We start from the raw sequence: 25844 nt of genomic DNA on the forward strand, positions 1-25844 counted from the left end.
TGATCTCTACACTTACTTCTTGATGGTCACTTAAGCTGGTCATGTCTTGAGAGATTTCGTCCGGATTCTTTTGATGGTCATTCTACAAGGAAAAACACCAAGCTCAGCAAATGAACCGACAGTTAATTAACACATTCTGATATCTGTGATAATAACTGCAGTCAGTTGTTTATTAATTCCGTGACGTACTGAGTTAATTAACACATTTGATATCTGTGATAACACTTGCAGTCAGTTGTTAATGAATGCTGTGACGTACTGACATCCAGATCAAATGAGCCATGAGTTTTAACAATTTGGTTCACCAAATTGTTAGAATTTGTTATGTACAATGCTGTTACGTCAACAGAAGAAGAAACAATGCCACTCCTTTTTTTACCTGTAGGATAAGGTAGCACGATACCAAATAGTATTTATCTGAGTCAAGGGGGTGAGATTTAGCTTGGTCGGTTGAGTGCTTGCTTGAGGTGCTTGCGTCACAGGATCAAACCACCTCAGTGGATCCATTCAGCTGATTGTTTTTTTTTTTCTCATTCCAACCAGTGCACCACAACTGGACAAATGCAGTGGTATGTGCTTTCCTGTCCTTGGGAAACTGCATATAAAAGATCCCTTGTGCTATTAGACAAAATATAACGGGTTTCCTCTGAACTTGTTACGTACAATGCTACGAGTCAGAAGTACTAAATGTTTGACATCCAATAGCCGATGATTAGTTAATCACTGTGGTGTCGTTAAACAAACAAACTTATCCGAGTCAAAGTAGAAAATGTACCAAACATTCAGTGTTAGTTTGTTTTGTTTAACTACACCAGTAGAGCACATTCATTTGTTAATCATTTGGTGATTTTGACATATGTTCTTAGAGAGGAAACCTGCTACATTTTTTCATTAGTAGCAAGGGATCTTTTATATGCGCCATTCCACAGACAGGATAGCACATACCAAAACCTTTGATATACCAGTCATGGTGCACTGACTGGAATGATATATAGACCAATAACTGACAGGAATTGATTCTAGACTGACTGCGCATCAGACGAGTCCTTTACCACTGGGCTATGTTCTGCCCCAAACAGTCATTGATGTACTGAATAACGCCATGCTTGCCATTTGTGAGAAATGTGTGAAATGAATATTTACTATAATAAAATGATAAATAGATAATATATGCCAGATATGTGCAGGCTACCATTTAAATTAGTATAATAATTTTTGTGCAGAACCTGGCACTTAGTTTTAATATAAAAACAATCAGTGAATCTTCCAATTTTCTTGAAGCTATTTAATTGTAGTATATGTATTTACATTTTTGAGGATATCATAGTAGTATTTCAATGATCAAATATAATCCAAAATTAACTTTGGAGCAATGGTTGGAACTGGAAAAAAGAAAAAAATCCACTATGAGTCAACTAATGGTCATCGATCTTAATAATTAATCCCTACAGCACCTTCTATCACCCATCTAAGTCCTGAGTCCATTCATTAATATGAATTAGTGTTTGAAAACTTATATATATATACAAAAAAACAAATGGCAAACATTACAGAATTCTGACATCAGTGCACCACAACTGGTCAAAGGCTGTGGTATGTGCATTCCTGTCCATGGGAAAGTGCATATAAAAGATCCCTTGCTGCATAAGGAAAAATGTAGCGGGTTTCCTCTGATGAAGACGAGTCAGAATTACCAAATGTTTGACATCCATTAGCTGATGATTAAATAATCAATGTGCTCCAGTGGTGTTGTTAACTTTAACTGATCTTTAGAGCACACTGGCTAGGAAAATGATATCATTCCTAGCTAAGGACATGACATCATTCGAGTGAACACATACTATGCATGCAAGATATTTTGTGACACATGTTCAATAAAATATTTTTTTATTGTTTTTATTACTATATGGTGGAGGCTGGTATTTTAGGGGGTATTAGACATAGGTGGTTTTGACCATAGATTTAGCTAGGGCTGACTAGCCTCCCCCTCCCCTCCCCCAATAATCCGCCACACTGAAGCATTTGAGGACCGACATGCCCCTGGGAATAATATCAATATTAATAATCTTTCCTTGGCTCAAAGCCCAACTATCTCCTACCAATCCTGTTAGGCTTCTTAGTTTACTTAGTTTATTTTTATATAAATAACATTTTCATTTAAAATTGGCATGTAATAAATAAAAATATTAGAATTTTTTGGGGGCAGTTTTATTCTTTTGATGACACCATAAAAATTTTGTCCTCATTTTTCTTTATAAACTATACAAAATTGACCCCTTAAATTGAATACCTTGCACGTGACGCCCAGCAACTGGCCCTGCCAGAGACCAGGCATGGGACAGACACGTCTGAACCTCTTGGATAGGCAGGGCTAGCTCTGGCATTTGCCAAATTCGCCAACTGCGAATTTTGAAAGTAGTTGGCAAATTTTATTTTAATTTGGCAAAATAATTTCATGTAATAATTGAATATTTTTTTTTTTTAAAAGTCGATTTCTGCAATTTTGGAAGTTTAATAGACAATTTGGAAAAAAAATTTGGTCACTCAGAGCTAGCCCTGTATAGGCACGTTGATAAAGTACTCGTACCTGTATTACTATAGTAAGATTAAATGGGTATGTAATAATATCTTAAATGGTACTTCATAATCTAAGTTTGGAAGTTTTTAATGGTGAGATCTGTAACAATATTGAAGGATCTTTTATATGCACATCCCCACAACATTACATACCACAGCCCTTTGATACACCAGTTGTGAGGCAGATCAAACAGTTTTAAAACTAAATATTTAGATTTTGAAAAATATTTACTGGAAAATGTTTGCCTGTATTCAGCATTCTCATATGGTAAAGCATGCAAACTCATGTCACCACTGCTGTACTACATTGTGAAACATACAGGGCTTGATCATTACAACAATACTTAAGCAGGTAACTGTCAATGTGTTATAGCTATGAAAAAAACGTGAATGAAAGAGATTGGAATAAATTACATAATCAACTTTATACTGCATATATCAACATAAAAAAATCTAGGTACTTGACTATAGCCTGGTTTGCAATCAATCAAATCTATTCAGATATCAGAGGCGGATCTAGCGAGGGTGGTGGATGGGGGAGATACCAAAGAACTTGTTGCCCCTAAATATATTTAAGTGCCTCTTTTTTTATGTTTTTTTTTTTTTTTTTAATTGCCCTTTTTATGAGTTGGTCCACATGTCCATTTTCCCTTAGCTCTACCCCCCGGCCCCCCACCCCCCAAAAAAAATCTGGCCCTGGATATGTAAGTATGCCACTATAGCATGCACTGTAAGATATATTCATAACTACATGCAACACACACAATAATCTTTATATTTAACAAAGTTAAATATATATATATATATGTCTCCATGCAGCAACATTTCATACTTAATAAATAAGAACACTGTTAACAAAACTAAACAAAAAACATACGGTACTCACCAAAAATGTAAAATTTTCCTATTATAGCATTTTCATTTTCATGCTTTTTTTTCGTCGAAAAATATCTAACATTATTGATCAAAATTCCATTAAAATATTCACAAACAAATGAGAAGTCACGCTTGCGGTCACAGACAACAGACAGGTATAGTATTTAAGTCAGGAGATTCCAGTAACAAGTGGCTAGCTGGTAGATACATTAGATGTATTAATGTGTATTCTGTGGTGGAGTGGAACAGTCAATGGCTTCACAATAATGGTGAACCTCTTACATTACAGGTTCCCGCTAGTCGCTGTCGTCGTGAACCTCTTACATTACTCAGGTACAAGCCACCTATAGACCAACTGCTGTGGGCTGATTGAATGGCTTTTATCATTACAAACATATACATGTATGTTATCAGTGTCGTGGCTAATTTAATCTTTCTAAGGCCCTATCTGATCTCAGGCTTTACAACGGCAGGTCGAGGATTTCCGAGGGGAGGGGATGTGAGAATTGTATTCTAAACAGGGACTTCTTAAACCCCTTGAGAACTGCCAGGATAGTGGAATGCAATTTTTTAACATTCAAATGCAATGTTGAAAATGTTGACCCTTTAATGAAAATGAATTAAGAAAAGTGGTGGTGGGTGGGGGTGGGGGGTAGATTCTTCAATGCTTTATTGAATTAAATATCATTATTTGGGAGTGCATGCCAAATAATGAATACATTTTCACATGTATAGAAATAATATTTTCTTGCAAGGGCTAATTGGTAGGCTAATGGTTTTTTAGTTGCCATTTTCAAACCATGCACGCAAAGCATATAATGTTAGAAAGCTTGTAAGCTAAAACATCCCATAACTAAGTTACTTTTTTAAAAATATAATTAAGATTTAAAAGTAATTATACTGTCAATTTTACACCTGTTTTTCACATTAAAACTACTACCTTTTTATGGCACCCAATGGCCGATGTGTATTTTTGTGCTGGGGTGTTGTTAAAATTTCATTCATTCATTCATTCATTCATTAAAACTAATGTGCCTTGATAAACAATGATTCTCACTGTAGATTCACATATGATATAAGAACTAGATTCTATATTTTTACTGTAGAATCATCTTTAACAGCTAGAGTCTCTATTCTTTCTATATTCACTTGAAAAACTAGATTTTAGATTCTTAATTTAGATTTACTTAACAGCTATATTCTAGATTTCTATAATGAATTCACTGGTAACAGCTAGATTCTAGATTTCTATAATGAATTCACTGGTAACAGCTAGATTCTAGATTTCTATAATGAATTCACTGGTAACAGCTAGATTCTAGATTTCTATAATAAATTCATTGGTAACAGCTAAATTCTAAATTTCTATAATAAATTCACTGGTAACAGCTAGATTCTAGATTCTTACCATAGATTCACTTGTTTCTGAAAAGTTCTTTTCACTGTGACCACTACTCTGGTATGCATCTAAAAACAGATTTACAAATCAGCAATCACAATATTTGTACAAGTAAAAGCTTGACTCCTGGTTACACAAAATGTCAATTACTATGTAGAAAGTTTGTCTGCATGTACACATACAGTGTTTATACTTTACAATTGATATATGAATAGACTATAGACACACAACACACACACAACACACACACACAAAATCACACAACACACACACACACGTAACAAACACACACTCAACACACACACACACAAACACAACACACAACAGACACATACATACATACAATACACACACACACACACACACACACACACACACACACACAGAGAGAAGCTACACCCTCTCAAACCCACCTCTCCATTCTAAACCCGGCCTCTTATTTGAGTGTAGATCCTCTGTGTGATACTTGTCGACCATCTTGTTGATCAGTTTGATGTCGTACAGAGGTCCCCCCCCCCTCCCTTCTAAAGTCCCCACCCCTCCTAAGGTCCCCACCCATCCCTTCTAAGGTCCCCACCCCATCCCTTCTAATTTCCTCACCCCTCCCTTCTAAGGTTCCCACCCCATCCCTTCTGAGGTTTCCACCCCTTCCTTCTAAAGTCCCCACCCCTCCCTTCTGAAGTCCCCACTCCATCCCTTCTAAAGTCCCCGCCCCTCCCTTCTAAACCTGGCCTCTTTCTTGAATGTAGATCTTCTGTGTGATACTTGCTCCGCAAGGCTCAATGGATAGGTGTAAACCACTTGCACCGACCAGTGATCCATAACTGGTTAAACAAAGGCCATGGTTTGTGCTATCCTGCCTGTGGGAAGTACAAATAAAAGATCCCTTGCTGCTAATCGGAAAGAGTAGCCCATGTAGTGGCGACAGCGGGTTTCCTCTCAAAATCTGTGTGGTCATTGACCATGTCTGATGCCATATAACCGTAAATAAAATGTATTGAGTGCGTCGTTAAATAAAAATGTTTCTTTCTTTCTTTCTTTCTGTGTGATACTTATCGACCATCTTGTTGACCAGTTTGATGTCGTACAGAGGTCCCCACCCCCTACCTTCTAAAGTCCTCACCCCTCCCTTCTAAACCGTGACTCTTACTTGAATGTAGATCCTCCGTGTGATACTTATCGACCATCTTGTTGACCAGCTCGATGTCGTACAGAGGTCCCGTGTACATCTGGGCCCTCTTGAGCTGGTGGTAGTCGCGCACGGCCTGCCGCTCCACCTCGAACCGCCGCACGCTCGCCTGGACATCGGACGCGATGTCTCGCCGGCTCTTGCCCATCCTCAGTAGCGGCTTCTTGATGTGGAGACTTAACTCTGTCTGATGACTCTTACCCTCTGGGACAGCATTTCTGTTAACATCCCCTTTGATGTAGCCATTCTGCATAGAAACAGGTTTGGAATAAGCTTGTTGCTGCTGATGATACTGTTGCTGCTTCTGCTGCTGTTGAAGCTGGTGCTGCTGCTGCTTGTAGTGGTGCTGCTGCTGATGTTGATGCTGCTGCTGCTTTTGTTGATGCTGTTTCTCAGAATTGTTTTCCTTATTTATGGTCATTCTGTGATCTGTCGTCTGGTGTCTGGGGGAATTTTCAAACTTAACTTCAGCTCGTTGTTTTGTTGGCTGCGTACCCATGCTGGTTTTGTTTGGATGTTTACCAGGTTTGTCTGTGCTGCTTCCTGCAGGTTTGGAGGGAACACACATACAACCACAGCCTTTATTTGTATCATTTCTCACTAGTCTTGACGGAACATATGCGTAACCATTCTTGCTTTTATGGTCCGTTTCATCAAAGTTTTTAAAGGCTGTGTCATTGTCAATTTTATTGTCCGTTTTGTCATAATTTTTATTGTCTATTTTACTGTAATTTTTATTGTCTCTTTTACTGTTATTTTTATTGTCTGATTCTTCATCAAGGTCTTGCTTCTGATCAGGTAAATTAATTACAACGTGAACACTGTTATGACAAATGTGTGAAGAAGCACTGTCTTTGGATTCTCTTTTATCTTCTATTTTACCAGAGTCATTGTTATTGTCACCGTTTTTATCTTGCTCCTGCTCGGAATCATTCACAGGAGTTGGTGTGGTCAACCGGACACGAACCTTCGGGGAATTTGGCCTCAGAAACTTCTTTCTGAGTTTGAAGTTTCTCTGAATGATGATGGCGGCATCGTTTGTGATGAAGCATCCTGTTCTGCCACCGTTATAGATCAAATGCAGCTCCACTTCCTTGTGACCCTTCAAAGTGGCAACATCCAGAGGAGTGTAATATTTACCCTGAAAGTTAAAACATTTGTTTTTGTTTAATGACACTACTGGAGAACACTGACTTTATTAATCATCATCTACTGGAAACATGTGAAACCTTTAATAACTGTCACATACAGTCTTGGAGGAAACAAGCTACATTTTCCACATTATTATAGGGCTCAAAACAGTCTGTGGCCAGGTCGCCAAATGCGACCAACGTCCTGTTTGAGCAACTTAAATATTAAAAATAATGGCGTTAGTTGCCCAAATAATATTACTTGGGCAATTTTCTTTCAGAACTATAACATGAGCCACTATTAAAATCTTGCTCGTTGTTCATGGTTCGTTTACTGTAATTTGCCAACATCCATTATTATTTTTTGGGCCAAAATATTTTTTGGTGAGTTTCGAGCCCTGTTAATAGAAAGGTATCTTTTATATGCACTTTCCCACAGACTTATCTGTGTGGTCCTTAACCATATGTTCAACACCATATAACTGTAAATTAAAATTTGTTGAGTGCATGCATCATTAAATGAAACATTTCTTCTTTTCTCACAGACAGGACATACAAACCATAGCCTTGGATATATCATTTGTGAGGCACTGTTTGTGATCCGATGCCACATAACCGTAAATAAAATGTGTTGAGCGCGTCGTTAACTAAAACATTTCCTTCCTTCCTGTTTGGGATGGGGAAAAAACCCATTAGAGCATGTGTCCACCGAGAGGATTTGATCCTAGAACCTAAGCAGCTGAGATGAGTGCTTTACAAACTGAGTTAGATTCCGCCCCACCTACCCGTTATTTACCTCCCAAACATTGTAATATGTAAAAGAATATTTATTTAATGACACTTCAGTAGATTTGGTGTCTGTCACATGGTTCAGGTTATTTCAACACTTGTTCAGGGCTTCTAGATTATGGTAGCCCCACTCCCATGGCTAGTGATATTCAGTGTTGGGCTAGTAAATAATTACTATAACTAGACCGATGGCTAGTGGAAAAAAAACCTTGTCAAATGCTGCATTTACATATTTTGTAAATATGAATATCTTGCCCTGTCTTTCTACCCCATCTAAGGATTTTTAAGCTCAATCTCCCTCTTTAGTTGACATATCTGATTATTACAATTAGTAAAATTGAATTTATTTAAAGTAGGGCTAGTACATTTTTAATCATGGCTAGTACATTTTTAAAATCATTGATCCCATGGCTAGTGGATTTTTATAAAATTCTAGAAGCCCTGTTGTTTGAGAGATAGCTAGAGACAGTAAGAAGTTTGTTTTGTTTAACAACACCACTGGAGCACATTGATTAACCAACCATCGGCTAATGGATGTCAAACATCTGGTAATTCTGACTCATAGTCATCAGAGGAAACCAGCTATATTTTCCAATGCAGCAAGGGATCTTTTATATGCACTTTCCCACAGACAGGAAAGCACATACCACTAGTGGTGCACTGGTTGGAATAAGAAAAACCCCAATCAGCAGAATGGATCCACCAAGGTGGTTTGATCCTGCAACACAAGCACCTCAAGTGAGCACTCAACTGATTGTATAGAGACAGGAAACTTGCTACCATTACATAGGCTACAGATTCACTATGTATACTATAGGGTGTATACTACCAAATCAAATCCCACAAATGACAATAGTAAAGTAATTGGCTAAAACTCCTATCTGCAGTGTTTCAATTGACATAACCACCACAGATATAAATACTACCACCCATCACCCTTAAAGTGAATCAGAAAAAAATGTGGGTCAAGCTGCTCATTTCAGAGATAACGGGTAGTGCCTATGACTACCCTAGTTCCGCACAAAATTTGAGTACTTTTTTTTTTTACAGGTATCCCATACAAGTTTCAAGCATAAGGCTACTTGACAAAGTGGTACTAGATGAAATACAATTGCTTAAATGTTTTGCGCAGATGAAACTAATTCTTTTTACAACTAACACATTCACATTTATCACCAATCACAGGACTTATGGTGTTAACTGCTCTATTTAAAGTTGGGTGCACCTCGAACTTTGACCCAGCTGGTAGTTTAGTACTACCTATACAATCATGGCATTGAGTTATGACTAATATGATATTTTATGGAGCATAACAAAAATATTGTCCGAGGCTGGATGCCGAGCAGTGCAATATGATCTCAAATGGAATTACACATGACGTAACATTAACTATTCGGAAGTCAAGTAGAATATGCATGAGGTAATAAAAATACAGAACTTAAAATACGTTGTTTTCAGTTACTATTTATTGCAGTTTATTTTGTGCAAGAATATATACCACGAGATCGCATAGCTGTCGAGTGGTATGTTCTTTCACAAAATAAACGAGTGTAATAAATAGGAAGCGAAAACAATGTATGTGAAGTTCTGTATTTATTATATACCTTCTTTTATGTTTTACAAAAATGGTTTTTAATTTAACATCATAACAACACTTTGTTAAATCTATGATAAAAACTCCTATCATGGATTCATTTAACGTTAAGAATCATACTCTACAGCAGACTTGTGTAATGTTTCAAATACAATATGACGTAATTTGTAAAACATATATGACATCAGTAAATAAAAAGTGCTAACTACAGTAAAAAGAAAAAGGAATTCCACATTTAAAAGTTCTGGTTCAGATCGCACATATATATAAATAGATTTATCACAGTTTCAAAATGCCTTTATCACTATAGTAAGATTGAATAGGTATGTAATAAAGTGAAATATCGCAGAGCAATTACATTTGTACCATTTTGAGTGTTTGATTACTAATGTTCAGAAGAAGGACACAAAAAAGAAACAAGGAAATGTTTTATTTAATGACGCACTCAAACATTTTATTTATGGTTATATGGCGTCAGACATATGGTTAAGGACCACACAGATATTGAGAATGGAAACCCACTGTAGCCACTTCATGGGCTACTCTTTTCGATTAGCAGCAAGGGATCTTTTATATGCACCATCCCACAGACAGGGTAGTACATACCACAGCCTTTTATGTACCAGTTGTGGTGCACTGGCTGGAACGAGAAATAGCCCAATGGGCCCACCGACGGGGATCGATCCCACACGATCCCACACCGACCGTGCATAGAGTGAGCGCTGTACCACTGGACTACTTCCTGCCCCAGAACACAAAAAGGCAGCAACAGAAAGTTAGTATTGAATTATAACTGATTATTAAGTAAAAACTGACTGACATTGATATCAAAGCAATGTTCTATACATGTCAACCCTTTGTTCACTTGTCTATTTATTTTTATGTCTTTGATCCATTTTCATTTATTTGCTAATTTCAATTTGAATCATGTAGAATACTGTGAAACGTGTCCGTGCATATGAAAAATGCTCTCTTTTTCAATGACTGTTACATAACATGCTGTATGTACTGCTGCTTCAGGTGAAGTTACAGTTAAAGTTGGTTTGGTTTAACAACACCACTAGAGCACATTGATTTATTAATCATCGGCTATTGGATATCAAACATTGGGTAACACTGACATATAGTCTGAGAGAGGAATCCCACTACATTTTTCATTAGCAGCAAGAGATTTTTTATATGTACCATCCCACACAGACAGGATAACACATATCACAGCCTTTGATATACCAGTCATGATGCACTGGCTGGAACGAGAAATAACCAAATGGGCCACTGACAGAGATCAATCTCAGACTGATCGTGCATCATGTGAGCACTCTACCACTAGCCCCTTGCTTCAGGTAAGATTTTGTATGACTTAATATTATCAAAGTGAGTACATTTATAGTCTGTCCCATCATTCTATGAAAAGGTTTTTTGTAAATAATTTCGGTTTGGTTTTACATAAGACGAAAAGTAATAGTGTTTTAAAAATAACATAAATATACTATATTTATGTGCAATGTACAAATTAATTGGCTCAGAAATAAATAAGTTGTAGTAAATTCCATAACATGAAAAAAAGACGTTCTCTGTGGGACGGACTATTATATAACTATATTCTATTATCAATTTGTCCTTTACGAATGACAAAAATACCCTTCTATTTATCCACCTTTTGTCATCATGTTCCTCGTTATCAAATCTTTGAACAATGTCCATATGGTGTAACAATCCTTATTAATGTAATCCATACTTACGTGATAATTTTACACTGAAAGTATGAATTCCTTAGTGAACCTTGAAAGCCTGCAATTATTTTTTCCCAACAGACAATAACATTCTCTCTGTTTACCTGTGGTCAAACCAAGACTAATTTCCTAACTGAATGGGTCTCTACATGCAGTTTTGTTTCTCTAAACTTTGCTTTTAATCTTTTGATCATTCTACGATTTAATCTTTATAGTCAGAAATGTCAAGCACAAATAAACAAAACTACTGGTAAAGCTGATAACAAGTGAACGATAATCTCCCAGGACAACTCAAATTTTTTCTTCAACTGTTACAAGTGAACTTTAAAAGGAAAGGAATGTTAGTTTAGCAATATCTCAGCATATTGTTTTTCAACCTTGTTTATTTATATTTATGTTCGTGCTTATATCCAATTAAGGTTCAAGTGCCTGAGCTACCTGGGCACACACCTCCATTACCTGGGCTGTCTGCCTGTCATTGGTTAGTTGCTAGAGGCTAGTGAGAGAGAAGTTGGTTTAGTTACATGTTGCCTTTTCCACTAACTAAAACCAGTCTAATGCCAAAAAAATAGGTTATAAAAAATAAATTTGTCAAATTAACATATATGAGTATAAATACAGGGCATAATTCAACAATAAAACTTGTAAAATAATCCCCAAAACGGTAATATTTTTGGATGAAATTTTTGTACCCTCTTATACCCTCTTATAAGTCGACCCCCCAAGTTATAAAATAATTTTTTGGTGAAAAACATTTGACTTATAGGCGAAGATATATGGTATTTACAATAAACAATGTCCCATATATGACTTCTATGACTGTCTAGTCACTAGTCGGAGTGCTCTTACAACTCGATTCTCGTCATATTAGTTGTTAATCTGAGTGCACCCATCGTAAGTCAGGAGTTGTGGAAATTACAACACAACTTTCTGCAGGTAGTTGACAGTCTTACCCTAGCATTTAACCTAGCATTAGACCCAGCTTTGGTGTGCCTTGGGCCTAAAGAAGTAAAAGAAATTATGGCCAACAATATTTGGTGAAAAGTAAACTGGGTTGATTTTTATGAACCTGTTAACATACGGCAAACATTTTGTTTGAAATAAGCTCAACATAAATCTGGAACTGCTCTCACCTTGTGTCTCATAATAGCATTGACATCTGCCCCAGAATCAAGCAGCAGCTGACATAGATTTAAGTTGTTTAATAGTGCTGCTATATGCAGACAGTTCCGGCCATCGTGATTAGCAAGCTTCACAACTTCAGACCGGCTCCGTAAACCCAGCAAGAACTTCACTATTCCTACAACAGAAATATAATGACTAATCAAGACATGTATGGAAAATATGGAAATATGGAAAAAGTAGTATGAAAAATCAATATATAAAACATACAGTATGAAAGAAAGAAAGAAATGTTTTATTTAACGACGCACTCAACACATTTTATTTACGGTTATATGGCGTCAGACATATGGTTAAGGACCACACAGATTTTTTAGAGGAAACCCGCTGTTGTCACTACATGGGCTACTCTTTCCGATTAGCAGCAAGGGATCTTTTATTTGCGCTTCCCACAGGCAGGATAGCACAAACCATGGCCTTAGTTGAACCAGTTATGGATCACTGGTCGGTGCAAGTGGTTTACACCTACCCACTGAACCTTGCGGAGCACTCACTCAGGGTTTGGAGTCGGTATCTGGATTAAAAATCCCATGCCTCAACTGGGATCTGAACCCATTACCTACCAGCCTATAGACCGATGGCCTAACCACAATGCCACCGAGGCCAGTTCATACAGTATGAAGATGAAAGTATGGAAAGTATAGAATTAAAAAATATTTAATAAAAAAAAAGAGGAAATATGGATAAAACTATGAAAGTATATTACACATGTAGTATGAAAGACAGAAATTTGTAAAGTACAGTGTGAAAGATGGATATATGAAAAGTACAGTATACAGGTGGAAATATAGAAATTATAGTCAGGACATATGAAACGACATAAGATGAAGATATGGAAAATCTGTCTTTAACAGGTACACATAGAAAGAAGGAAATCACTGTGTATTAAAGAAAAAAAGCTTATGCTGCATACTGAAACCAGAACTTTACCTGAACTTTGAATTTTAGTTCACCAAGTGCTGTACCTACATATTATGTACCACCGTTTAATCACAAATTAAAAGTAACAAAATACCTATATTGTACATTTAATATTTACAATATAGGTATTTACAATATACATATATATATGTACTTACTAGCATTCACATATACCGTAATTTTGTTTTTAATGACACAGAAATTTCTATTAACAAAAACCTCTACATATTTCTATACCAACTACATTCCACATCTAGTTTGAAAAACAAGTTAACACAAAATCAAGTTTCAAAATGCTGCCAACTTGCCTTTGTACCCATTAAAAAAAAAAAAAAAATTCAATTACTAGTAACAAAATACATTTGTACAGCTTGCTTCAATGCCCATTTACAACAAAAAAGCCATGTAAAAGACACCCCCCAAAAAAAAGAAAAAAGAAAAAAGGCTATGTATACATATTTATTTACAAATACGTTTGCCTTTTAATTTTTTGGTGCCAGGGTGAATGTTGCCTTCAGTTTAATATAATAAAAAACACCCATTAGAGTATTAAGGCAAACTTTATCTTTAAAAGAGGAGCACTAAGGCAACTTATTTTCTGTGGGAAGGGCATGGTGGCAAACCAGTTACGGTAAGGTATAACAACATTTTTCTTACCATTGACAATATCTGATTTTTGGGGCACAACAAGAAAGGAGAGCAAATATGGCAAAATTTGAACCTTGCAAACATGACTCTGTCCATTTTTAAAAAGATGTTAAACAATAAATTCAATTTTAAAATATCTCCATATCCAAATTTTAATAATAGGTTTAAAAGATTAATTTTATCATTTTAACACAATGCTAAACAACAACTTGCCTTCGTGTCCCCCGAGGGCTGCTTCATGGATTGGGTAGTCTCCTTGCTTACTAGGCAACCACAAATCTACGTTCTTCCTTTGTAGTAGAACGAGAGTTTCCTGAGAGCCCTGAATGGCAGCACAGTGGGCCGGCCTGTAACCAAAACAATACCAACATGAACATGACTACTCTCTGTCTCCACTCCAACCAACTTTCTCTATAGGCCCATTTCACACAGCTTAAACATACAGAACCTGTCATTTGTCATGTATCAATACACGGAGTGAAATAACATCTGAATGGAGAACACATTAATAATGTGACGAAGATAGTACGGCATTGTCGTATTGGTCCTGGCAACAGGCAAGTGGAGCAAAAATGCAGTAGCTTAATCTATTGGTGGTTTAGACTGCAATAGAAATGGACAACTACAGATAGTGAAAAAAGTATATATGTATATACACTGCCAAAAAAAATCTGTATATCTATATATATATAGGGGAAAAAAGTTAATCTGTAGCATAAAAGAGAAGTGAAAGATTTGTATACGTGATCTAATAATGCAAGACTTTGGACTCGGAGCATTAATGAATAATATTCTCTGGTCTATACATATTAAAAAACCCTGGTTATTTTTATGACTACTCTATGCTTCACTTCTTTTGATCACCAGTGCGTTTACCTTTAATGTAAATATCTTAGAATGTGTCAGATTATTTAGCCATTTCCGAACCACAGCATGGTATCTCTATACAGTGACAAACAGAGAACAATTTGAGCCAATTACGATTCCATCAGTCATGGTCAGCTGACTAACCAATGAAGCTTTAAAGTCTCCACCCATTTCGTCAGCATCACTGAAGTTCCATGTCACTGCTTCTCTTTATTGGTATTTCTATCAATGGGCAATCATAACTCCTCCCAGTTCATAATTTGTTTCAATTCATTGCCATCTGTTTGGCCTGTGCAGTGCTAGGGTTAAACCCCAGTATAAGAAAGAAAATAATAAACTTTCTGTGGCTGGGGCCCAGCTTCCCCCCTTACCATCCTCTATTTCCCCTTCCACAAGGGCTTAAATGCGACACAATTAATGAGTATTTTTATTATAATAGTTATATTTGGAATGCGCACAAAACTTATGTAAAGTCCCCAATAAATGTTTGGCTGTAAAAATCAAAATTGTCCCTGTAATATTTTCTTTCCTGGGTCGGGCCTTTGGCTATCCAGAGACGGGACCCAGGACAGACATGCTTGAAACCTTAGTGGTATATAAGCATGTTAAAATATATTGCACTTCCACATAAGAAAGAAACTAAAAGGTAACCCTAATATTATGGCTTCTCCCAGTTCATTAATATCACAGCTCGAAATAGGAAGTAAAATATGGCCTGTTGTTAATTTGGTAAAGTAGTAGGCAAAACGAAATATGGCCAGCATGGGAAGGAAGGGAATGTTTTATTTAATGATGCACGCAACACATTTTATTTACGGTTATATGGCGTTGGACATATGGTTAAGGACCACACAGATATTAAAAAAGGAAACCCGTTGTCGATACTCCATGGGCTACTCTTTACGATTAGCAGCAAGGGATCTTTTATATACACTATCCCACAGACATGGTAGTACATACCACAGCCTTTGATATACCAGTTGTGATGCACTGGCTGGAATGAGAAATAGGCCAGCATGGGGTGAGTGGAAGGTTTGGGACGGTGTGTGCAAAATTAGGACCTCTTCTGAGATGTATTTTAGAGCATTATACAATTAAAATATAACAATCACAAGATCAGACTCAGCGAAATAGAAGATGAGATGATCGTAAATACATCCTTCTCTTGGAAAATGACCTGCAGTTTTTAAAATAATTTTAACAGGTGAATTTCTTATTTCACCTGCTAGGTTTAAACCACTGACTGGTTTTTGCAGGCCACTATTTCAAGCCCTGGAGCTAATGTGCAGCAACATGCAGACAGTCCAGTCTGCCTTACAGGTACATACAGCAAACATAAATCAAAATATTGTCATCTTTGATCAAACAAACCAGCCTCGGTAGTGTCATTGTTAAGCCATCAACATAAAACTGGTAGGTATAGAGTTCGCAGCCCAATACCAGCTCCCACTCAGAGCAAGTTTTAACGACTCAATGGGTAAGACCACTATACACTCTCTTCTCTCTGACTAACCATTAACCACTAACCCACTGTCCTGGACAGACAGCCTAGATAGCTGAGGTGTGTGCCCAGGACAGCGTGCTTGAAGCTTAATTGGACATAAGCACGAAAATAAGTTGAAATGAAATGAATGATTAAACATTGTGGTACATATGAAATGTTCTAAGGAGAAGTAATGAAAATTTCTATACAGACTGAGTATATATATACATCAAAACAGACTGAGTATATCTGGTCATCTTCGGTGTGCTTGGAATAAAATCCTACATAGACTGAGTATTTATGATGTATTTAATATTTACGGCAGGTGAAAACCTCTTGCCAAACATTACTGGCTTTATGGAGAACTCCATGAAATCAATAAAAATATAGAAATCATATTTAGTCCTAATTTTTCAGACACACTGATGCAGATGGATGGAAGAAATGTATTATTCAACGATACACTCAACACATTTTTAACTATGGTTTTACTATTGCATCAGACATATATAGTTAAGGACCAGAGAAGTAATTAGAGAGGAAACTTGTTGCTACCACTCCATGGGCTACCCTTTTCAATTAATTAGCAGCAAGCAATTATTTATATGCACTATCCCAGACAGGATAGTACATACTTGTTAAACTTGCCATGGAGCACCGAGTGAAATGAGAAATAGTTTAATGGATCCATGGACGGGATTGATCCTACAATGACCTCGTATCAAGAAAGCACTTTACCACTGGGCTACGTCCTGCTCCAGATTTCTTAGGATCACTCTACACAAGTAAGTCTTACAGTATGATTGATGTCAAGCAAGATTTATGACATTATTCCTTGTAAGACGAATTTCCTGCATGAAAATCTAGGTTTTCACATTTAATTCATAAATAAATAAGTATGTATCTACATTTTTTTTCATTGCCACACCAACACCAATCCATATACTGTATTAAAATTAATGATATCAATAATTAAACTACAGTACTGAAAATATAGTCCAAAGCACCTGAGTCTAGTCAGATTTAGGAAGGAAATGTTTTATTTAACGACGCACTCAACACATTTCATTTACAGTTATATGGCATCAGACATATGGTTAAGGACCACAAAGATATTGATATGCTCCATCCCATAGACAGGATAGCACATGCCATGGCCTTTGATGTACCAGTCCTGGGGCACTGGCTGGAGTGAGAGATAGCCCAATGGGTCCACTGACGGGGATCGATCCCAAACTGACCATGCATCAAGCAAGCGCTTTACCACTGGGCTACGAGTCAGGTTTAGGTCACATGACTAGCAATATCCTGCTAGTAGCATACTTTGCTTTAATTGGTCACTATAATCGTCAATACAGAGGCTGCAGGACACATTCTCTCGTCAACAAATAGGATAGTACATAGAATGACCTTTCATACAACAGAAACCCCCATGTATTGGACACATCCAGTCGGGAATTGAAGAGATGTGCCAAAGACAGTCGTGCTTAAATCTTCAATGGCTGTAAGCATGAGTCAAATGGTTGAATGATTGATTGACAGCAGTTATGGATGACTGGTTGGAATGGGAATTGAAACTATGACACATCACACTTTCCATGGGCTCTCTGCCACTGGGCAACATGCAGAAATACTGTACAGAACTTAAAAGAGAACTCAAGTCAACATGAGCCTTGTGTGTTGGAAAGATGCATACCTGGACCACTAACACATACTCACATTTTAAGAAATGAAAAACGCGTAATTTTAGAGTTAATAAAAAAAACATGATTATTCCTGTAGCCATTTTGTTTCATTTACATCACGTCTGGTACTCTAGTTTGGAAGGTAGTGACATCAGCTCCTACCAACTCCTGTATTCAAAGTGTAAACAAACACAGTAATGTATAACATTACGCTTCGCTTTGATCAACCAAATTTGTAAAACAACATAAATGACTGGACAATATAATAAACTATTCAGCTAAATATATTTCAATTTAGATCAACAGAATGAAATAGGGTTATAGTATTTTTCTCTCTTAAAAAATCCAAAGAAAAAAAAAGCATATTATGAGGCCTATTGGTAGGGTACTTTGGAGCAAAAAACGACCACTCACGATACCCAAGCGATAATTTCCTTTTCTTTGGGACTACGTAATTGGTCAGTTCTATGATTTTAGTCTACCATATCAAGAGTTTTACAGAATTATTTACAGTAATAAAGCCGGACGGCTGATAATGTCCATTACCATTTGAGAGAATTTTAGGGAATGGCAGGTAATTTCATAATCACTGTGATGTTAATAATACTGATACATATGTATGTTTGTGTCCAGATGGCGGTAATTAATTGCCTTGTCTGGTTATCTACCAAATATACACCTACCAATCAGGAATCACAGATGGAGGCAACTAAACTATAGACTAATTAACTAAGAAAACACTCCATTTATTATATCAGTACGTAGGTTAATGCATGGACAAAACATGATAGTTATTTTGACTTGTTTTGTAGCCACATTTACAATGGTGGCTTACCAGGTATTTTGTATTGGAAAATAATATATACTTATTGCTGGCTTACTTGGATGAATGATGACATCACGTGGGACCGATTGACAATTTAATTTTTCCCCACCCCTGCAACACAGACCGAGCTCATATACAAACTAGTTTTAAACAAAAACTGAATACAGAGTCACATTAAACTCATCAAACTTTCACGGTAGACCCACTGATTTTCCCCCCCAATCCCAAACAATTCCCAGTAACTGGTATCATATATCAAAGGCTGTGGCATGTACTGTCCTGTTTGTGGGACAATGGATCTGTTGCTGCTAAGTGAAAAATATAGGTTTTCTCTGAAGACTATATGTCAGAATTATCAACTGTTTTACATCCAGTGGTGTTGAAAACAAAATACGGAATATCGTTAACAGCGAAGAAGTTCATTTCATTTCATTTAACTTTTTTCCATGCTTATATACACTTAAGGTTCAAGCACGATGTCCTGGGCATACACCTCAGCTATCTGGGCTGTCTGTCCAGGACAGTGGGTAAGTTGTTGATTGTTAGTGGTTAGTGAGAGAGAAAGTGTATTGGCCTTACACATACCCATTGAATCGTTACAATTCACTCTGGGTGGGAACCGGTACTGAGCTGCGAACCCTGTAGCTACCAGCCTTATGTCCTATGATGGTTTAACCATGACACCACCGAGGCTGGTGAAGAAGTTAAGAACCACCATATTGACTATCAAATTATCTCCCCTGACATATGTAAAGATGGCTGACTTACGATCTTCCTTTGTTGTCGCAGTGTGAGGTGTTTGCACCGAGCTGTATGAGCATCTTGACACTGTCGATGTTGCCCAGCGTTATCGCGTAGAAGAGCGGGGTACACATGTTTTTATCCACTGCGTCGATGTTAGCGCTGCATTGACTCACCAACTCCTCAATCACCGACGTGTGACCCCGACTAGCCGCACAGTGTAACGCTGAAACAAAAACTCACATTCTGTATATCATCATTCTCAAAACCTTGTACTCAAGAAAGAAACAAAAACTCACATTCTGTTTATCATCATTCTCAAAACCTTGTACTCAAGAAAGAAACAAAAACTCACATTCTGTATATCATCATTCTCAAAACCTTGTACTCAAGAAACAAAAACTCACATTCTGTTTATCATCATTCTCAAAACCTTGTACTCAAGAAAGAAACAAAAACTCACATTCTGTATATCATCATTCTCAAAACCTTGTACTCAAGAAAGAAACAAAAACTCACATTCTGTATATAATCATTCTCAAAACCTTGTACTCAAGAAAGAAACAAAAACTCACATTCTGTATATCATCATTCTCAAAACCTTGTACTCAAGAAAGAAACAAAAACTCACATTCTGTTTATCATCATTCTCAAAACCTTGTACTCAAGAAAGAAACAAAAACTCACATTCTTTATATCATCATTCTCAAAACATTGTACTCAAGAAAGAAACAAAAACTCACATTCTGTATATCATCATTCTCAAAACCTTGTACTCAAGAAAGAAACAAAAACTCACATACTGTTTATCATCATTCTCAAAACCTTGTACTCAAGAAAGAAACAAAAACTCACATTCTGTATATCATAATTCTCAAAACCTTGTACTCAAGAAACAAAAACTCACATTCTGTTTATCATAATTCTCAAAACCTTGTACTCAAGAAAGAAACAAAAACTCACATTCTGTATATCATCATTCTCAAAACCTTGTACTCAAGAAACAAAAACTCACATTCTGTTTATCATCATTCTCAAAACCTTGTACTCAAGAAAGAAACAAAAACTCACATTCTATATATCATCATTCTCAAAACCTTGTACTCAAGAAAGAAACAAAAACTCACATTCTGTATATAATCATTCTCAAAACCTTGTACTCAAGAAAGAAACAAAAACTCACATTCTGTTTATCATCATTCTCAAAACCTTGTACTCAAGAAAGAAACAAAAACTCACATTCTGTTTATCATCATTCTCAAAACCTTGTACTCAAGAAAGAAACAAAAACTCACATTCTGTATATCATCATTCTCAAAACCTTGTACTCAAGAAACAAAAACTCACATTCTGTATATCATCATTCTCAAAACCTTGTACTCAAGAAAGAAACAAAAACTCACATTCTATATATCATCATTCTCAAAACCTTGTACTCAAGAAAGAAACAAAAACTCACATTCTGTATATAATCATTCTCAAAACCTTGTACTCAAGAAAGAAACAAAAGCTCACATTCTGTATATCATCATTCTCAAAACCTTGTACTCAAGAAAGAAACAAAAACTCACATTCTGTATATCATCATTCTCAAAACCTTGTACTCAAGAAAGAAACAAAAACTCACATTCTGTTTATCATCATTCTCAAAACCTTGTACTCAAGAAAGAAACAAAAACTCACATACTGTTTATCATCATTCTCAAAACCTTGTACTCAAGAAAAAAACAAAAACTCACATTCTGTATATCATAATTCTCAAAACCTTGTACTCAAGAAACAAAAACTCACATTCTGTTTATCATCATTCTCAAAACCTTGTACTCAAGAAAGAAACAAAAACTCACATTCTGTATATCATCATTCTCAAAACCTTGTACTCAAGAAACAAAAACTCACATTCTGTATATCATCATTCTCAAAACCTTGTACTCAAGAAAGAAACAAAAACTCACATTCTGTTTATAATCATTCTCAAAACCTTGTACTCAAGAAACAAAAACTCACATTCTGTATATCATCATTCTCAAAACCTTGTACTCAAGAAACAAAAACTCACATTCTGTTTATCATCATTCTCAAAACCTTGTACTCAAGAAAGAAACAAAAACTCACATTCTGTTTATCATCATTCTCAAAACCTTGTACTGAAGAAAGAAACAAAAACTCACATTCTGTTTATCATCATTCTCAAAACCTTGTACTGAAGAAAGAAACAAAAACTCACATTCTGTTTATCATCATTCTCAAAACCTTGTACTCAAGAAAGTGTTTTCTAATAAAACTAATAAAAAGTTTAAATTTGTTTTGTTGAATGACACCACTAGTTAAAGTTTGTTTTGTTTAATAGAATAGATTATATGTTTAACGACACCCCAGCACAACAAATACAACGGCATTAGGTGTCAAACTATGGTAAATGCAAAGAAAGAAAGTGACAATCAACATCAATATAAAAATTCAACAGTTACATTAAAACACAGTGTAAAGAACTGTGCAGAAATACAAATATGACAGATAGATAATATTAAAATTTAGAATAAAAGTCAGTATCACATAAAAATTGTAATAAAGGTTCTGGATTTTGTTGACCAAATATATCTTTTCTAGTTTCTGTCAGATGCTTACACTCCACCAAAATGTGGCGTACCGTCAGAGTACACAGACAGTGGTCACACTGAGGTGGAGGATCGTTCTTCAAAATAAATGAATGGGTCAAGTATGTATGACTGATGCGAGCATGACACAAGACTATTTCATCCTTCCTGCACTACCTATAGGAGGACTGCCACTCTCCCAAGACAGTTTTGTTTAACGACACCACTGGAGCACATTGATTTATTAATCATCGGCTACTGGATGTCATTAGTAGCAAGGGCTCTTTTATATACACCATTTCACAGACAGAATAGTACATAGCACAGTGTTTGATATACCCGTCGTGCACTGGCTGGAACGAGAAATAGCCCACTGAGTCCACTGACAGGGATTGATCCAAGACCGACCATGCATCATTGATTAATAAATCATCGGCTATTGATTTTCAAACACTTTATATTTCTGGCACAGCCTTCTGAGAAGACCTGATGGTTTTATGATCACCCAGAGGTAGCCTTGCTGATGTTATCGCCAGAAAAGTAATATGTATATATCTCGGCTGTTAACTTTGCCAAAATTACAAAAATGATTAAACATACCAGTGAGTCCATCCTTGTCTTTAGCTTCAACATCAGCACCTGCTTGCACCAGAGTCTTACAGGCATCAACATTTCCTGACAAAACACAGAACAGAATACACAGCTACAGTGGCCTCAGTATAAAGCACAAATCAGAAATTAAATCAGAACTGGTATTACTGGTAGAAAACTCAATATAGACTGAGTTCTTCAATAATCACAGTACACCATGTACATGTATATAAAGCAGAAATCAGAAATTAAATCAGAACCAGTATTACAACTCTCAATATAGACAGAGCCCTTCAGTAATTAGTTACAGTGTACACTTTAAAAAAAAACATAAATCAGAAATTGAATCAGAACCGTTATTACTGGTAGAAAACTCAATATAGACTGAGTTCTTCAATAATCACAGTACACCATGTACATGTATATAAAGCAGAAATCAGAAATTAAATCAAAAGCAGTGTTACAAAACTCAATATAGACTGAGTTCTTCAATAATCACAGTACACCATGTACATGTATATAAAGCAGAAATCAGAAATTAAATCAAAAGCAGTGTTACAAAACTCAATATAGACTGAGTTCTTCAATAATCACAGTACACCATGTACATGTATATAAAGCAGAAATCAGAAATTAAATCAAAAGCAGTGTTACAAAACTCAATATAGACTGAGTTCTTCAATAATCACAGTACACCATGTACATGTATATAAAGCAGAAATCAGAAATTAAATCAAAAGCAGTGTTACAAAACTCAGTACAGAACAGTCCTTCAATAATCATTGGTAGGTCAGTAAAACTGGTTCAACATGGTTACATCCATTTTAGGTTCAAACATGCTTGTTGTGGGTACAAATTCTGACAAAATGAGAATGGTATTAATGTTTGAGATCTTAATAATTTCATTAATAAATTTAACATAAATTTTGTAAACAAACACCACCTTTTAAATTGATGAGATCCAAGTCAAATAAATGCTATGATAGAAAGATTGTAATTAAACAGATAATTACACATTAGTCACTTGTTAGTTTTATTTGAAAACAATAATCAACAAAAATAATTTTTCTTTCTTTAATACTAGGTTCAGACTGTCAACTGTCAGGACGAAGTTTGCCAACTCAACAAATGCATTGCAATTTCCCCAACTCTCAACTTACGACGGGTGCACTAATCAGTTGTAGGAGTTGTATACGATGGAAATCGAGTTGCAAAAGTGCTCAGACTAGCCACTGGACAAGATGGCCAACTGTGCCATGGCAGTTGGTAGCCTGAGCCTAGCATTACCTGCACTGGCAGCCCATAGCAATGGCTGTCTGCCATCTTTATCCATGACGGACATGTCGACCTTGAGATCTAGCAGCTGTTTGAGAATCGTGCCCTGATTTCCATCTACTGGTGGTCGAGATCTCCTACCCGCCATCTGGGCAGCGTAGTGGATGGGGTAGGCAAGGTGACTGTCAGGGGTAGACAACTCTGCACCATGCTCTATGAGAAGATCTAGGATCTCGGTTTGTCCACTGACTGGAAATACACAGCAGAATAATATCTATATCCTGGTCTAATTAGAAAAACGGTGGGATGTAGCCCAGTGATAAAGCGCTCGCTTCATGTACACTCTGTTTGAGATTGATCCCCATCAGTGGGCCAATTGGGCTATTTTTCGTTCCAGCCAGTGCTCTACAACTGGTATATCAAAGGCTGTGGTATGTGCTATCCTGTCTGTGGGGGGTCCACATAAAAGATCCCTTGCTACTAACAAAATTTTTTTAGCAGATTTTCTCTCTAAGACTTTATGTCAAATCACCAAATGTTTGACACTCAACAGCCATTGATCAATAAATCAATGTTCTTTAGTGGTGTTCTTAACCAAAATAAACTTAGTATGCTGATATATATATGTATGTAACAAAAACTAAAATACTGATGAGAGACCCAAAGTAACAAACCTGTAGCCCAGTGCATACCAGTTAAAAAATTAAGTTAAAAAAAAATGTGAGGGGGTGGTCTGGTAGGGCTGTGGTTAAAATACTACTATGTAGGATAATATCTGAATGCTGGTCTACATGAAAAAAACACCTAGCGTGAGACCCAAAGTGGCGAACCTGTTGCCCAGTGCACCACGGTGTGTTTCTCCTCGTCGAGACATGTGAGGTTAGCTCCCTTCTTGAGCAGCAGGTGCAGCATGGCCTCGTTCCCCGTGATGGCGCTCATGTGCAGCGGAGTGAGACCCTCGTTGTCGGGAGTGTTCAGCAGCGAAGTGTCCTTCTTCAGGAGAAAGTCGGCACAGTCTGTGTTGGTGTTTTCTACACAGTGATGCAAAGCTGTTCTTCCACACTTGTCCATTGACGAGACAGAAGCCTATAGTATAAAATAAAATAAAATAATAAATAAATAATAATAATTTTCAAAAATCCAAAACAATGAATGAATGAATAAATGGATGGATGGATGGATGGATAGATGGCTGAAGACTGGTAGGTACTGGGTTCGCAGCTCGGTACTGGCTCTCACCTTGCTATTAATGGAAAAATGTAGGTGGGTTTCCTCTTTATGACTATATGTCAAAGTTACCAAATCCAATAGCCGATAATTAATAAATCAATGACGCTCTAGTGGTGTCTTTTTTCACACTATGTAATTTACTATAAGTTATTTATTTCTGAGCTGACTGTTTTGTAACTTGCAGACACAAATAGGTTTTTTTGTTGTTATTTCCAAAACACTTTTACTTTTCTTCTTACATCAAACCAAACTGAAATTATTCACAAAAAAACATATTTGTAGGAGGATGGGACAGACTATAGTTTAGAGTTTCATTGCAGTTTAAGAGACATATTGTCACCTGGTCATGGAAACTTCATGTACCATGTATTTCATAAAATATTTACAAAAAAAACATATATTTCCAACCTTATGTATAATTCACATTTCTTGTAGGCGGAAGAAACAAAATGCCAAGAAGTCATCTTACTGTCAATGGCTCAGAACTATTACCGTAAAACAGTTATTATTA

The 25844-nt window shown here is 36.4% G+C and overlaps 2 protein-coding genes across 2 annotated transcripts in view; both read right to left on the reverse strand.

The window, feature by feature from the left end:
- The window catches only part of LOC121370255 (putative uncharacterized protein DDB_G0271606), a 30459-nt gene extending 17876 nt beyond the window's left edge, over positions 1-12583 (reverse strand). Inside the window, exons 1-4 of the mRNA XM_041495379.1 lie at positions 12421-12583; positions 6003-7182; positions 4862-4920; positions 17-82 (exon numbers count right to left, since the gene is read on the reverse strand). Of these exons, the coding sequence (XP_041351313.1) occupies positions 17-82; positions 4862-4920; positions 6003-7182; positions 12421-12432 (1317 nt within the window). The 5' untranslated portion in view covers positions 12433-12583. The remainder of the gene's footprint in view (positions 1-16; positions 83-4861; positions 4921-6002; positions 7183-12420) is intronic.
- A 1636-nt stretch (positions 12584-14219) lies between these two features.
- On the reverse strand, positions 14220-25181 carry LOC121369754 (serine/threonine-protein phosphatase 6 regulatory ankyrin repeat subunit C-like). Its single transcript, XM_041494812.1, has 5 exons — positions 24934-25181; positions 24116-24352; positions 22838-22912; positions 19668-19866; positions 14220-14385 (listed from the first exon to the last, which is right to left on the reverse strand). Exons 1-5 carry the CDS (start codon positions 25172-25174, stop codon positions 14220-14222), a joined length of 918 nt encoding a protein of 305 aa, XP_041350746.1. The 5' UTR covers positions 25175-25181.
- Between the last annotated feature and the right edge of the window lie 663 nt (positions 25182-25844).

The sequence above is a fragment of the Gigantopelta aegis genome, chromosome 4, assembly GCF_016097555.1.
Source record: "Gigantopelta aegis isolate Gae_Host chromosome 4, Gae_host_genome, whole genome shotgun sequence".
Taxonomy (NCBI): Eukaryota; Metazoa; Mollusca; class Gastropoda; order Neomphalida; family Peltospiridae; genus Gigantopelta; species Gigantopelta aegis.

Bases quoted from the DNA above. Each gene is read 5' to 3' on its own strand.
- LOC121369754 (XM_041494812.1), bottom strand. From the start codon at position 25,174: ATGGACAAGTGTGGAAGAACAGCTTTGCATCACTGTGTAGAAAACACC. The intron at 24,353-24,933 runs GTTCGCCACTTT...GTGTATTTCCAG, and splicing joins CGTGGTGCACTGGGCAACAG to TCAGTGGACAAACCGAGATC. The intron at 19,867-22,837 runs GTATGTTTAATC...TTTTTGTTTCAG, and splicing joins AGACAAGGATGGACTCACTG to CGTTACACTGTGCGGCTAGT.